General features: G+C 40.8%; 1 protein-coding gene across 1 annotated transcript; it reads left to right on the top strand.

The window, feature by feature from the left end:
- The first annotated feature begins 3,658 nt into the window (after positions 1 to 3,658).
- Positions 3,659 to 13,506, top strand: slc25a37 (solute carrier family 25 member 37). Its single transcript, XM_085294029.1, has 4 exons — positions 3,659 to 3,982; positions 9,790 to 10,018; positions 10,369 to 10,425; positions 10,854 to 13,506. Exons 1-4 carry the CDS (start codon positions 3,788 to 3,790, stop codon positions 11,387 to 11,389), a joined length of 1,017 nt encoding a protein of 338 aa, XP_085150155.1. The 5' UTR covers positions 3,659 to 3,787; the 3' UTR covers positions 11,390 to 13,506.
- Positions 13,507 to 14,794: the final 1,288 nt, after the last annotated feature.

The raw sequence follows: 14,794 nt of genomic DNA, 5'->3' as shown, positions 1-14,794 counted from the left end.
GAGAGCAACATAATAAACACAACACCACTGCATGAATCTAGCTAAGTGTAAATAACAGTAAATACTAAAAAAATAAATGTTTTTGTGCAGCACGCAGGACCGACAGCGCACAATGTGCTTTGAGGTAGCAGCTAAGAAAAGTGTAGTTTGTGTCTATGAACAATGAACACCTGTGTGCACACCTGTGTGGATCAGCGCGCTGGTATTCAAAATGTTTCTCCATGTAACAATCTGCTAGAGCAGTGGTTCTCAAACTTTTTTTTGCTGCTGTTTTACAAGAAAAATGTTCGTGCCCCCCGCCTCCATGCACGCGCGCACACAAACACATCCTCCAACCACACACACCCATATTTTGCTCCATTGTGGTTTATTTCACACCTCAAACATTTAGTAAACAATTAAACAAATACAAGTAATCTGCAATAAATGACAGGTAGTAATAAAATAAACTACTAACTCTTTTACGCTACGTCCACACCCACACGGGTATTTTTTGAAAACGCAGCTGTTTCGTCCACACTTAAACGGCGTTTCGAATCACCGAAAACGGAGATTTTTTAAAACTCATTTTTTGCGTTTGGACGAGGAATACAGAGTTCATCACGCAACTCAAAGGTATGTGCCTTTTCTCAGGTCACGCTGTGCATCACGTTATTGTTTACATGAGATGAATTGCACAATGGCAGATAGAGACAAAATACTGTTAATCTGACTATCTTCAGTTTTTACATACTTACATATACACATGCAGTTACTGTCCCTCCATTTAGAAAGGCAGAGGCTTCACGGTGTAATTGTTTTACATGTAGTTTCCTGTGTAATAATATTCAACATTGCTATCAATACATTTTTCAAAAAATGCCTCTCTGTGCAAAATCGGTTCAAAAACATAAACAGCTGTGGGATACTGTTTGTCCGTGATTTGAACCGGGGAACAAATCGTGGCAGGATCAGCCACTGTAACTTTACTGTATAAAGAGCTAACGTCTCCAAAATGTCAGGAGTAGTTAGTCATTACAACAAGTGTTTGTGAATTAAAAATCAAGAATGTGGGATACTGTTTGTCCATGATTTGAAGAGCCCAGCGCTGCTGCCGACAAGGGAAAACCAATTATGCAGGGAGACCTACCTGGCACTTGTGCAGGTGAAACCAAAGGGAAGATTTGCTTCACCATATTTTCTAGTCTTTGGCTTAGAATGAAGTTGGTTTGGAAACATATTCAGCGATGCTTCATCTCCTGCTTTGCGTTTGTGTGGGAGCCCCGTGCTAGCAGTGTGGAAGGCTTGTTTTTTTTGGTTTTGTTTTGTTTTGTTTCCCTTTTCATACCGCCCCCCCCCCCCCCCCCCCCCCGCAATGGCTCTGCGCCTCCCCCCCCCTAGGGGGCAGGCCCCCCACTTTGGGAAGGTCTGTGCTAGAGGGTGTGGGGAGCCATAGGCCTGTCCCCCAGGGCATGAAGCAGGCATGGAGGAGATCCAGGCCTCGACATCCAGAGGCCCCAGAGAGCGAGAGCCAAAGGAGGATCATCAGAGGGGCATTCGTGCCACCCTCTGCAGAAACTGCTGTGTCACCATGCAAATACTTAATTTAAAAAATAGTGTTTCCAAGCCACAGTCTGGCATTGTTGTGTTGGATATCTGCTCTGTTACAAGGCTGTAACTGCTGCATCACTGAGAATATTCCACTCGTGGATTTGTTTCCAAGCAAACAAAGTCATGCACACAATGCAAAATCAATGTGACCTGTCTTGAGAACGAAGCAAATGAGCCATGTGGTGTTTGAAGTCCTCAGCAGACACTCCAATAGTAACATAAACTAATGCACTCGCTTATTGTTGCTTTGAGTGGAAGATAAATTCATTGCCACTTTTGCTAGAATTCAAAACATGTTCTAAACTCCCACGTTTGTTTGCTGTGAAGTAACCTCTCAGACTGAACTCGTGTCTCAATATTAGTATTATATATACTGTTGATATTATTAGTCTGTTATTAACAAAGACTGACATGATTACATGCAACAGTTTGTGAAGTACAAAAGGCAGGCTGGTCATTTTCTTTCTGCTTTTTGCTGCATCATGTCTCTGGTCTCCCACCTTCAGCGTTGTAATAACCAGCTGTAGCTTTAAAAGTTCATTTTTTATTGGTACACTACCTGTTCATGTTAACCTTTTTGTGGTATGTGATATGTGAACAACAGCTGTAACGGCACCCTGAAAACAAGTGGCTCTTTAAGGTTCTTATATTGCTGAGTCACTGGGATGTCACCGTGCCTCACAAACACACCCTCAGTGATGCAATATGCTTTTTCCCATTGAGCTTAAGTTTCAGTCAATAGTACGTAACATAGGACAGTTTAACTCATTTTTATAGGTATGATTACGATGTTTTTGTTTTGATTGAAGACAAATCCCTTAAAAATGCTATTGTGTGACCGATTAATGGCTCAGAAATTTTTTTTAAAAAGCAGTTGTTCTTGTTCAGATCACTCCCTGTGATGTCAATCAGAGGGTGGGGTGGCCTGACCACTAACTCTTAAGAGCAGCTGAATCCAGTGATAACCGCTGCACACACTGGGATCTAGTGGAATATCAAAGTGAATTTGAAACTTCTGTCCTGCAACATGAGACAGGTATACAGTATCTAAAGACATATAAATAATTAAGAGTAGAAGATGTAATGAAAAAACAAGGAATTGGTTTAAATAACTGGCCTCCAGCGGGGTCCTTGGACTAAAGCAAATGGAAGGAACCTGTGAGGTAGTCCAACAGTTTGACAACAATGTTACACTTTTTTGGGAACTGGAACTCAAGCGTGTGTGTAAAGCAGCTATTTTCTGAAGCTTCTGCTTTAACTGTAGGCTATTTCATAAGACTATCCACATGACGTGAAGCACGGATGATGTGTGCAGATCTGTATGCTCAGATTTAAAACGGCAGGTGAGGGTGGTTTGTGTTAAAATAATGTTTTTAAAAAAGAGCTTTTCTTCCTTCCCTCCAGTTAGGCAAACATGTGTTATCAAAGGTTCAATGAGCACTACATTACAATAGTGCCGCTAAAGCAGCAGCTAAGATATCACTTAAGATAAAAACAAAAAAGATGTGCACTTCTGTGTTTCTTTTGCTGAATAACTACAGATGTCGCCCTTCTTTTGCTTCTCCAGTTGTGTTTCAGAGCTGTAATTGCGAGTTATGTAACATGCACAGTTCAAATAATTAGTAAAATATAAAGAAGAGTTATTTCTTAAATGAGCGTTCATTTCATATTTATGTGGCATTTCCTGGAAGGATAAGTGATCCTGTTTGTGTACTAAAGTCGGTTTTTCAAGTACTACGTGATAGCGCCATATGCGGTGTAGAGAGACCACGACTTTTAGAAAACTTCCCTTTGACATAAGACGATTTCCCTCATGGTTATTGCACATATGCTGCCTGATAGGTAAGCCACACCTACTTATCTAGTCAAGCTGGACTATGAGATTGCACTTTTGTCAAACCCATTCAAAAACGGAGAAGGAAATCCAGCATGGATGGACAACTTGTAACAGTGGGGCTGTTGAGTGTGAGAAGAATCTGGCATGGAAAGTTTTCATTGGTCGCCTAAAGCAAAGATCCCGCCCGAACATTAACGACATGAAACGCGAGTGGTCCATATTAATACAACCACGCCCTCGGTCGTTACGTCACATGGGCGCTGGAACTCCAGTAGTGATGATGTTGTGGTTATCCATGCCGCCGTTACCTCTCTTGAGTGTTGTCTGGTAAGGGAGAGCTTCTGGTAGAGCTCCCCACGCATGGAGTTGTGCTCGGACCGTGTGGTGGCAACGCTGGATATGTCGCAGAACAAAAGCAAAGACGAGGAGCCTTTCAACAGTGACGGGGACTACGAGAGCTTGCCACCTCATGTCTCCGTGACGACCCACATGACAGCGGGAGCAGTGGCTGGCATACTGGAGCACACAGTGATGTACCCCGTGGACTCTGTCAAGGTAACTCACCGCGAAGCACAAGTTCACACTTGCTTCGCCGCCACAGATCATTCACCAACAAGCTCCAGAGCAGCGCTAACTGTCCCGACTGTCTACCATAGCTCGCTAACGAGCGCTAGCTATAAAATCTCCGGGCTGCCCATCCTCGGTTAGCCTTGGTGTTAGCCTTCGTGGTACGAGCTGGCTGAACAAACTAGTTTCACAGGCTCGTATGAAGTAAATCAGAGTAAAGAAATATGATAGTTAAACCAATCAAGTACAAACAGTTTCGTTTCTTTTTTTCTTTTCTTTTCTTTTCTTTTTTTTTTTTTGCTTCCTGCTCGATACAACGATTAACTTGCTAACATGTGAAGCTTCCTCAACGCCCGGTGTAACCTTAATTCATAAGAGGCACATATTAGCAAGGTTAAAGCAAAGTTCAGAATCACGGTTTTATTTTCAGCCAGTGAAGCAAGTTAGGTATTCCCACAGTCGTTGTAGGCAAAGTAAAGGTCAGGTCTGAAGTGTGGTTACATCACATATCAGACTTTTTCCAATATTTAAGGCAAGATTTATAAACACCTTTCTGTAAGTTATTACTCTGTAGTGCACTTAAAAGCACACTTGTGGTCCCACACACCCTGCCACCCCGACTAGATGATATCACTAATTAATAAAGGCTAACAGAGTCCTACCAAACTGTGTTTGATAATGTGGTTATTATTGTACTGCAGTCTACATAGAGCTTCAAAGTGCATATACACTCGTTATATACAGTGTGTGTGGCAGTAAACAGGTGTTATGTACAAATCTAACCCACTGTTTGGGTTGTGACCTTCGCTGGGTCGTGATGACCCTTCTACCAGGTTAAAGCTGTTGGTCTAACAAAAAAGCTGGTCTGTGTTCTTCAGACTCGTTGAAGCAGCTGTAGTTGTCTCTGCTTGTTTAAGGGAAACAAACACACTACACGATAGATGCAAATTTATTAGTTTATATATTTTGTAAGTCAGTACAAGAATAATAATGACATTGGCTTATAATTTGGCACAATTTTCGAAACTGTGAATGCTCCCAGTTATTTTCTCTGTTTTCAAATATGAGTATTTGATGTGTTTGCTACTTTTTGTTAAATGTGGGCTGCTGTTCAGACAGAACATTTTAACACAGCGTGTGATCTTGGTTTCTCACATTATTACAGGCATCACCATCTATTAGCACAGGAAGAAAATAATGAACACAATATACATTTCATACAGCAGTTACACTCCATTAGAATGAGAAAGCCCATGTTTGATCTTGACTGCTATTTATATAATACTACTACTACTACTAATAATACTAATACCAATAATAACTAGTAATGACAAATGGCAAGCCAAGAACATTTTATTTGCCTTTTATTTTTTAGCTTTGTGTAAAACTGATCTAGTGTAGGCAAAAGGTGAACGTGAAGCAATAAAGGATTAAATTACTGACTCTTTGGAACAATAATGAGTACAGATTATTTAGTTTCATCTAAACACAATGACAGTAAGTCATGAGTAGGAATGACTGGATTTTTAATTGTCTAACCTGTTTTGGTTGTACACTTGATAGTTACCAGACAAGTTTATAAAGAGAGGAACGTCATTTCTCCCTCCCATTAATGCCATGTTGAAACTAACACCTAAAGGTAAGTGTTCAGTAACATAATGAAATGAGGGTCCAGTTTTGTTAAAAAAAAACTTGCATCTGTAAAGTAAATAGTAAACTGGGCGGTTTAGGTGTGGTGAACTTTGTTCCTTTCATTCCTCTCTAAATCCTGCTCACCAGTTATTTTCTAACAGAGTGGCATTGTATTGATGGTGCTTTATTTTGTAGTGCTGCAGTCTCCTAACAATAATTTTGATTCGGCACAGACAGCTTGATTAGCATAATCCATAAAAGACACTCGATCCTCTTTCCCCACAGTGTGATAGTCTTGACATATTTCCACACTGACCTGTAGGCCCTTTGTTGCACAAGCCTTGTTGCTGCTTCCTCTTGACTTTTCAAAGTTTTCATAAGCGCAAAGAGCTGTGGATGCACTTGCTCGGTCCAGGCTTTATACAGTTTTGAAATTTTCCATTTTAACCCATTTACGTTTTCCACATTACACAAAAAAGACAGATGAGATTTTAAGAGATTGGATTCAGAGCACACTGTACTTTATTTCTAGTTAACAAACTCAAATTAGGAAGCTGTGTGGTATGTTTCACATAGGTTTTGAAATGCGAGTTGCAGAATGACCGACTTGGTGTTATTTTGAATTTCAAGCCTGGCGAATCAGGCTGACAATCCACTCACTGTATGTTTCAGTCTTCCAGTAAAACATGAGACTCATCTGGGAATCAGGGAGGGGCTTCTGTTACTGCTAGGAGGGGTGTCTTATCTTTGTTGCACACATTCGGAATCAGCCTCACACAGCAAAGGGTGTGTGTGTGTGCAGTTGCGTTTCTCAAGTGTTGATTAGTAAACGGCCACAGAATCACAACAGACAAAGCTAAACTAAAAGACAGGACAGTGTAAGCCATCAATGGTCATGTTTTCTTTCAGCACATCATAAAGGCCGCATCGATATTTGCTTCTGGGGATTGTTGTATTACATCAGCTGACCATAGTAAAAGATATATATAAGACCATGAACCACCTATTTTTTTTATTTATTTATTTTTTACTAGTACCTGAAAACACCATTATAATATAATCTGCTTTAAAAAATCATCTCCACTGTTGGACAGTTTTTTGTTTTTTTTTTGTTTTTTTTTGTTTTTGTTTTAATAGATTTACTGTTCAGTAATGTAATTCCCGGAACAAGTAAAAGTACAAATGTGTTCACGCTAGATGTCCTTCTTTTTTTTTTTTTTTTTTTTTTTTAAATGACATCAGAAACAGCAGTATGCGACATTACGTGATGGCAGAGCTTCAGTTCATCCTTTGTCATTTTTTTTTTTTTTTTTTTTTTTTTTAATAAATAGGACAGGGGGAATGAATGAGAGAAAGAGGGGGAGAGAAAGAAAGAAAACCAAAGGGGAGAAGAGACGGTGAGAAGGGGGGGGAAGAGAGAGAAAAAAAAAAAAAAAAGAACTCCTGGGTCACCTGTATGGAGAAAAAAACAAAAAAAAAACAAACAACAAAAAAAACAAACAGAGGAGACAGCAAACAACAAAGAGCAACATAATAATAGAGAAAACAAAGCACCATCACAATAAACTAGCTAGCCATAGATATCAATATTTACTAAATAATAAACGATATTGTGCAGCACGCAAGATAGACAGCGCACAGTGTGCTTTGAGGCAGCAGCCAAGTAAGCTTTAGTCCGCGTCTGTGAATACCCATGTGTGCATACCTGTGTGGATCAGCATGCTTGCATTCCAAAGGTTTCTCCATGTAATGATCTGCTAGGGAGTGTGGGGGGGCCACAGCCCCGTCCTCCAGGGTGTGAAGCGGGTATGGAGGAGATCAAAACTCCAGACATCCAGAGGCCCCCAGAACACAAGAGACCATGGAAGACCAACAGAGGGGCAGCCGCGCCACTGTTCCAGTAAGAGCTGAGGAGAGTCCCAGATGAGGGCTCGCCCAGCAGCCGCGGAGCAGAAGTCAGGGGGAGTTGCAGTGACGCGCCCGTGAGCTCCGCCGGCCCCCAGCTGCGCCTGAGTGACCGGGCCCCAGGCCGAGAGGCCGGGGGCACCCCACCTCCAAAGGGGCCCGAGCGAGCCCCAGGCCCCAGGCCCCGACAAGCGGCCGCCAAGGAGTGAGCCGGTGTGTACCCGGACGCCCACCCCCAGACACAAAGAACCACCAACACACCGACACCTGAGGGAGTCCGCCACCGGCAGGGGAAGTGGTGGTGGGTGGAGATAGGCCTCCAAACCTTGGAGGGCCTGAGGTGTCCCCAGAGAGGTGGCGTCTGATACCCAACCTGACATATAGACACAGACATACAGGCACACACAGACACAAACATCCATTCCCACCCTCATGCTCTCATATGCACTCACTCCACACTCAACCAACGTGGAGACAGACATAAAGAGACGCTGTACACACAATCACACTCCCCAAGCGTACTCTACAAACCGGGTCTAGGTACCCTTGTCCCTGGAGGGGGGAATTGCACCCAGACCCAGGTGGTGTTACCCTTTTCCCTGCGGTGGGGAGAGGCAGACCACCCCGACTCCGCAGCAGCAGGGAGGCCCCACACCCCAGACCGCAGTCGGACGGCCAACTCCTCCTACTAGCCCTCCCGCTCCAGCAGGCCGCAGAGAATGGGGGTGGGAGAAGACTCCAAACCTCCCTCCACCCGCTCATTGTAGTGTTGATGCATATGTGTTCTAAGGTGCAATTAATGTTGGACAGTTTTTGCATTTAGTCTCATTTTGAGTTCATAGCTGCAGATCTTTCTTATCCATACATTTTACACCATGGGCCACATGCAGCCCACTTTGATCTTAAGTGGGTGAGACCAGTGAAACTCCACTTTGTGTCAGTGTAAAGACATTTAACTAAACATGTAATCCCTGATGTCTTTATATCAGTGCAGTTTCATCAAAATTTGTATTTTTTTAATGTGATATATATGTAAAATAAGTGAAAAACATCTGTTTTAATACTTTCCTGTAGTCATAATAATGTACTTTTATTTCTATGGTAGAACATTTCTGTAGTAAATGTAGTAGATACTTGAAAAACTGAGGTCTTTATCAATTGAAAAAGTTGTAAAACTTAAGAAAATACAGTAAAATGTACAACACACACACACAAACACACACTTCTTAAAGCCATCCAGTGGGCCAGATTGGAGTCTTTGCCAGGCCAATTATGACCTCCAGACCTTATGTTTGACAACCCTGCTTTTTAAGCTTCTTACTACACAGGCACTGAGTGTGATGCATTATTAGTATTGGAAGGTTAAATAGTGTTATTCCCCAGTTTTCATTTCACAGTTTCAATTCTAAATACAAATTCCCGGGCTGGTTTAAAATCCCTTATTTATAATTTTTCCTAACATGATGCTGAACCTTAGTCAGTTAATTTCCAGAATTGATCTCTTGGATTTGGTTACAGCAGAAAAGAGTTATGTGTTGCACTTCAGATGTTTTTATCATGTATTCAAAAAGTTACCACAAAAATCTAAAACATTTGCTGCTTGTGGTTATTGTGTACCCAGCATTATTTAATGTTCAGAAGAAGTTGGGGGTTTAAAACAAGACCAATTAAATTACCTCGCAGTTCCTCTCCTGATGGTGTGTGACTAACCATTCATATCAGTTCCTCTGTTTTAAGCAGACAGTTTTGTCTTCTTGTGTGTAAATGCAGTGGAACAAGCTTAAACGTAAATTGCACTGCCAAGTTTTATATGCCCAAAGTTCCCAAATCTGTGTCCTGCAGAAATGTAATTGATATTTTATTGTCAACCCAAAGGAAGGAAACACAGGGGAACATGCTGAGGAAGATAGACTTGGCCTATCTCCTGAGCCAGCCCTAGATCGCCCCGCAAATACAAACATGCTTTGTGTTGTCCAGAGAACTTGGCATGATGGAGTAAAACAAAGAGCTGCCACAGCCTCCTACGCCAGCCTGGGAGAGATAGAAATCACTCAGACTCAGGCTGTGACACTGCCAGGAGCACTTACTGTCAGAAAAATATAACACTTACAAGGACAAATATGCCCAATAGCAATGATTTGGCTTATATCAGGTGCTGATTTTAAGGCCACACTTGTGCGTTCATACCAAGACCTCAGTTGGATAATGTAACTGTTGTGCTGGAATAAATGATAAGCGATCTTTATTATTTTCTTCAGACAAGGATGCAGAGCCTGCAACCGGACCCAAATGCACAGTACAAGAGTGTGTACGAGGCTCTGAAAAGGATCATCCGGACTGAGGGGATCTTCAGGCCGCTGAGAGGTCTCAACATCACTATGATTGGAGCGGGGCCTGCCCATGCACTCTACTTTGCCTGCTACGAACGAATGAAACGCTCACTGAGCGACGTCATTCAGAGCGGCGGCAACAGCCATTTAGCCAATGGTACGAGTTTCTGCATCTCAACACAAACCACTTGACTATCTACACTGACTGCTTTTACCGTAGACTAAGCATCACAAGACTTGGAGGAGCTGAGTTAGGAGAAGTCATATCCTGTTTACAGTGGCTGGGACAAATCCCAATCGCAAACACGAGAAATCCAAACAGCGTGTGTTATGATTGGGATATGCCATTTAAGCCAGTGTCTTTTTTTAGTAAGAATGGTAATCCAGCACAGCCTTTACTAAAATGCCAAAAATAAGGGTGATATTAGTCATAAACTAATATGGGGATGTCTTCTTTTTATTACTGCTTCAGATATTTGACGTGTCAACGTGTGTTTGTTTGAATAGGTGTGGCTGGTAGTGTGGCAACTGTTCTTCACGATGCAGTCATGAATCCAGCTGAAGGTAAGAACTGAGAACATTTCCTAACAAGGTACTTCTTTGCCTTTTAACAGTGTTGGTATTTTGTCCTTTGTCACTAATCCTTCTAATAAGAGTTATCTGTGTATGAATGCACTTTTTCCCTCTGTCCCGCTCAGCTTAGCTGTTGTACAAAGTGCACCTGAAAATTTACTTTAGCAAATGCACTGAATGAATTTTAATACGCAGATTAAAGTAGTGTGTGCTTTTTATTTCTCTCTAAGTAAAGTTTTCTCAGACTTGCACCGCATTCCTGCTTAAAATTAGAGCTCTTAAAAAAAAGAAGGGCTAATAAATCACTTTATGGTTGTTGTTGTTTTTTTTTACCTTTTTTATCAGAGATATTGTGTGCAAAGCATGAAATTATATAGAATACATGCAATCAAACACACTAACACCCTTCCTGTTTCCAGTGATAAAGCAGAGGATGCAAATGTACAACTCTCCGTATCGAGGACTTTGGGACTGCATCCGAACTGTAACATATACTGAAGGCGTTGGAGCCTTCTACCGCAGCTACAGCACACAACTGACCATGAACATCCCCTTCCAGGCTGTTCACTTTATCACCTACGAACTGATGCAGGAGCAGTTAAACCCTCACAGACATTACCACCCCGGTAGCCACATATTGTCAGGCGCAGCAGCAGGAGCCGTTTCCGCAGCAATTACTACTCCGCTCGATGTCTGCAAAACACTGCTCAACACACAAGAGAACATAGCGCTCAGCTCCATGAATGTCAGCGGTCACTTGACCGGTATGGCGAACGCTTTCAGGACAGTGTACCAGCTCGGTGGTCTGTCAGCCTTCTTCAAAGGGGTCCAAGCTCGGGTTATATACCAGATGCCCTCCACCGCCATCGCCTGGTCGGTGTATGAATTCTTTAAGTACTTCCTGACAAAGCAGCAGCTGCCTCAGGAGCATGAGGCGGGACCTCGCCCTCTCTAACAGAAAGTGCGTTTGAGCAGCACACAGGTGGGCTGATGACAGAAAACTCCGACATGAAGGTGTAAGAGGTCTTGGTTTTTTTCCACATGCTGCTGATGAAATAACATGAGTCATTTTCGCACAAGGAAGAATGGTGGGGGTGTGGCAGAGAGAGAAACACTCCTAACAGTGTGTTATTTTTCAGTTAATAATGTTCCACAACCATGATATGCAACAAAGATCACTATATATATATATATATATATATATATATGGATGGATGGATGGATACTTGTAGAAGAGGTGATATTGTTCTTCCTCCAGTCCACAAACTCACCAACCCCAGCTTTTCCAAACTCTCCCATGTTGTTTGTTGTTTCTGTTTCTTAATATTGGAACTCTATATTTATTTTCTTAACATGTGTGTATGTGGGTGCGTTTGCACAGAACCATCACAGCACATTCTTTATTTGCACGTCTCTGCTGATGGGACAGCTACACGTTCCAAGTGCCTTATAAGCATATAAAACCCTGCTTAACCCTTTTTCCTTTTCTGTTCTCGACATAGGAAATCTTCCCATATTTACATTTTCTTTGGTCCAAGTTGCATCATGAAAAGCACACAATTCTGTTAGAATGAATTATGAATGAATACAGGCTCTTTGTATTGGCATCAGTCACATCTGTTAAACGCACACATAAATCTGCATCAATTCTCCTGATTGTTTTGGGGTTTTTTGTATTTTTTTTTTTTTTTTTAATTAAATACTAAATACTTTCTTCCTGCCCCCTGAGAGATCCCGTTTCTCTCTCGGCATGAAGGTGTGTAGGCCGTAGCGGTCCAGCTTTTTGCCTGCACAGAACTGCAGTGCATCTGAATCACGCACAATTTAAAGATCGTTCGCTGTTACTGAAGACAGGCAGCTTGTTTATGTGTATTCAAAACACGAATACACAGCGGTGACTATTTCCGAGAAGCCTCTCTGTTAGCCTGGTGTGATGTTCAGCTTTCGTGTGAATCGTGCTGACTGTGAAGATTAAAGCTGTACATTGTATGTAAAATGCTTTTTTATTTTTATCTTCGGCTTTAGCCGAACACGCACACCCCCTGTGATGCAAAGTGCAACGTGATGACTTGACGTCAGACGTACACTTTGTTACCATGAGGTCAGTAAAAACTTGATCGCATCAGTAAGGGTAAGCAGGCATTGTTATTTCTTTTATTTTCACTCATCCTGTTGTAGTTACACGTTTCCTGTGTGCTCTCTGCTCTTTTCAGCCTATTGTCATTTTGCCAGACCTTGATGTTATCCAGAAAGCAGTCAGATGTATTTATTTTGAATTAAGGAGGATATTTTTCTTACTCTGGAAAAGTTTGACGCATTCTCGTTGATCTCGCAGCCCCTTCAGCCACCGATTCCTCACATTTGTACAGTCGGGTAAATGATACTAAACCAAAGACAACCTATGCATTCTACTTTTAATCTGCACGATGTTGCGTGCCTGCCTGCGGTGGATTTTTATTCCACTTTTTGCGATGTAGTTTTCACTCAGTAGTGTTAAGATTTACAGTCACATCTTCAAGTTTGGAGCTCAGTGATGTTCTGAGCAAACGCCGTTGGACTTTTATTTTTTGTTGTTGTTCTTTTGAATGTCATAAAAAAAAGTTTGAATTAATCTTGAAAAACTACAGTGCAACCTAATTTTTTACATAGTGATATGGTTGACTTGGAATAGACTACATAAACTATTCATATTGAATTGTTTTCACATGGATGGATAACATGTTTCAATATAAAAGTAGATTGATGTTTCAGTCTGTTGCACACATTGTGTCTTTTTTTTATTTTATTATTATTTTTTTTAGTTGGATCCGCTGAGGAAAATCTCAGATTTTGAGGTATCTGTTAATAACTGAGATATAAAAGTAGTGTCAAAAGTATTTTGAAACAGAAAAGCTGATGTTCTATGTGGGAATTTGAATAATGTAAATATTTTTATGATCTTTACACGCAAAAGTGAGTGTCATCTCCAGTGACAGGAATGCTTGAAAGTTTGACCCTGCAAATACAAAATGATTGTGATAATGCTGCTACAGTATGCAACACTGGAGCTGAAATAAACATGTAAGTGAGAAATGGCGCCCTTTTGTGTTTGATTTTTCTGGAGTATTTGTGTTGGGAATGAGTGTTGCAGATTGGGGAAGATGTTTGTTCTGTTTCATAGAACAACAGCAAAAGGTTTTATAGTGGAGTTTGATTTAAAGTAGCATATTTTACAGTCCTGATATATCATAGTTCTATTTGAAAAGCAAACACGGCGAAAAACCTTTTTACTACTGTTTGTGTGAACCAGCCCTTTAACTTGTAAGAGTAATACAGTTTCAGTAGAGGGCGCTGTTACATAAAGGTTGACATAACAGGCACGCCAATCAGTGATGTTGACTTGCTGTCAAAGTGTTGGTATCTCTTATTTAATAGTTACAAGGAAGATTACTTATTATTATTATTATTATTATTGTAGAGCATTAAAATAGCAGTAAGGGGCTGACAGCTCACACAGGAAACACGGGATCTAGTTTTCAGGCAGTTACTGCAAAAGATTGTCATCCAAATAATAATATTTAAACAAAAAAGTCATATGCTTACATTTAAATTACATTACTTTTGAGCCTTTACTTTTGTTGAATTAAAGCTGAAATTTTACACTGATTATTTGATCTTAAGTCCCTACACTGGTTTACAAAGGCAACATTTTTGTTTTTTTAATTGTCCTTGTAGAGTACTTCCTGATCTAACTGTATATCAACAGTGCTTTAAAAATGGTCTAGAGCAGAGGCTTTACAAATGTCCTTCATATTTTAGAACTGGTAAGATTTGCTGTGGCATCAGTTTGGTCAGTTAAATGACTAAAAAATCAGTCCCAAAAACTTAAAGTAGTCCTGTTCTTAAAAATTGAACAGTGAAAACGCAATGCTGTGAAAGCCTACTCCCTCTCTCTTTGTTTCCCTCTCTTACATATTTCAAATCAAACAAATTTTAATATTAGACAAAGATAACCCAAGTAAATACAAAATGCAGTTTTTATATACTTTTTTATTTATTAAGGGGGAAAAAAATATGCAAACCTACCTGACTCTTTGCGAAAAAGTCACTATTTTTTGAAAAGCTAAGTTCACTTGCCACACACAGGCCTGATTAATGGCAGACATGCTTAACCAAGAAAACACTTAAATAAAAGCTGTCTGACAAAGTAAAGCAGGCTAAAAGACCTCAAAAAGCAACACATTATGACACAGCTGAGAAACAAATTTGACATCTATCAGTCTGGAAAGGATTATAAAACTATTTCTAGTTTCTGCAGTGAACCACAGTGAGAGCCATTATACAGAAATGGAGAAAGCTTGGAAAAGCAGTGAACCAAAAT

The sequence above is a fragment of the Mchenga conophoros genome, linkage group LG12, assembly GCF_057382185.1.
Source record: "Mchenga conophoros isolate Kocher_MC1m ecotype Shallow Benthic linkage group LG12, M_conophoros_male_GT1.1, whole genome shotgun sequence".
Lineage (NCBI taxonomy): Eukaryota > Metazoa > Chordata > Actinopteri > Cichliformes > Cichlidae > Mchenga > Mchenga conophoros.
This window is presented reverse-complemented; position numbering and strand designations above follow the sequence as displayed.

What these genes read in the sequence shown, in the direction of transcription:
- slc25a37 (XM_085294029.1), top strand. Translation starts at nt 3,788, where the DNA reads ATGGAGTTGTGCTCGGACCGTGTGGTGGCAACGCTGGATATGTCGCAG. An exon ending in CAACAGCCATTTAGCCAATG is followed by an intron (nt 10,019 to 10,368) that starts GTACGAGTTTCT and finishes TTGTTTGAATAG; the next exon opens with GTGTGGCTGGTAGTGTGGCA. An exon ending in AGTCATGAATCCAGCTGAAG is followed by an intron (nt 10,426 to 10,853) that starts GTAAGAACTGAG and finishes TCCTGTTTCCAG; the next exon opens with TGATAAAGCAGAGGATGCAA.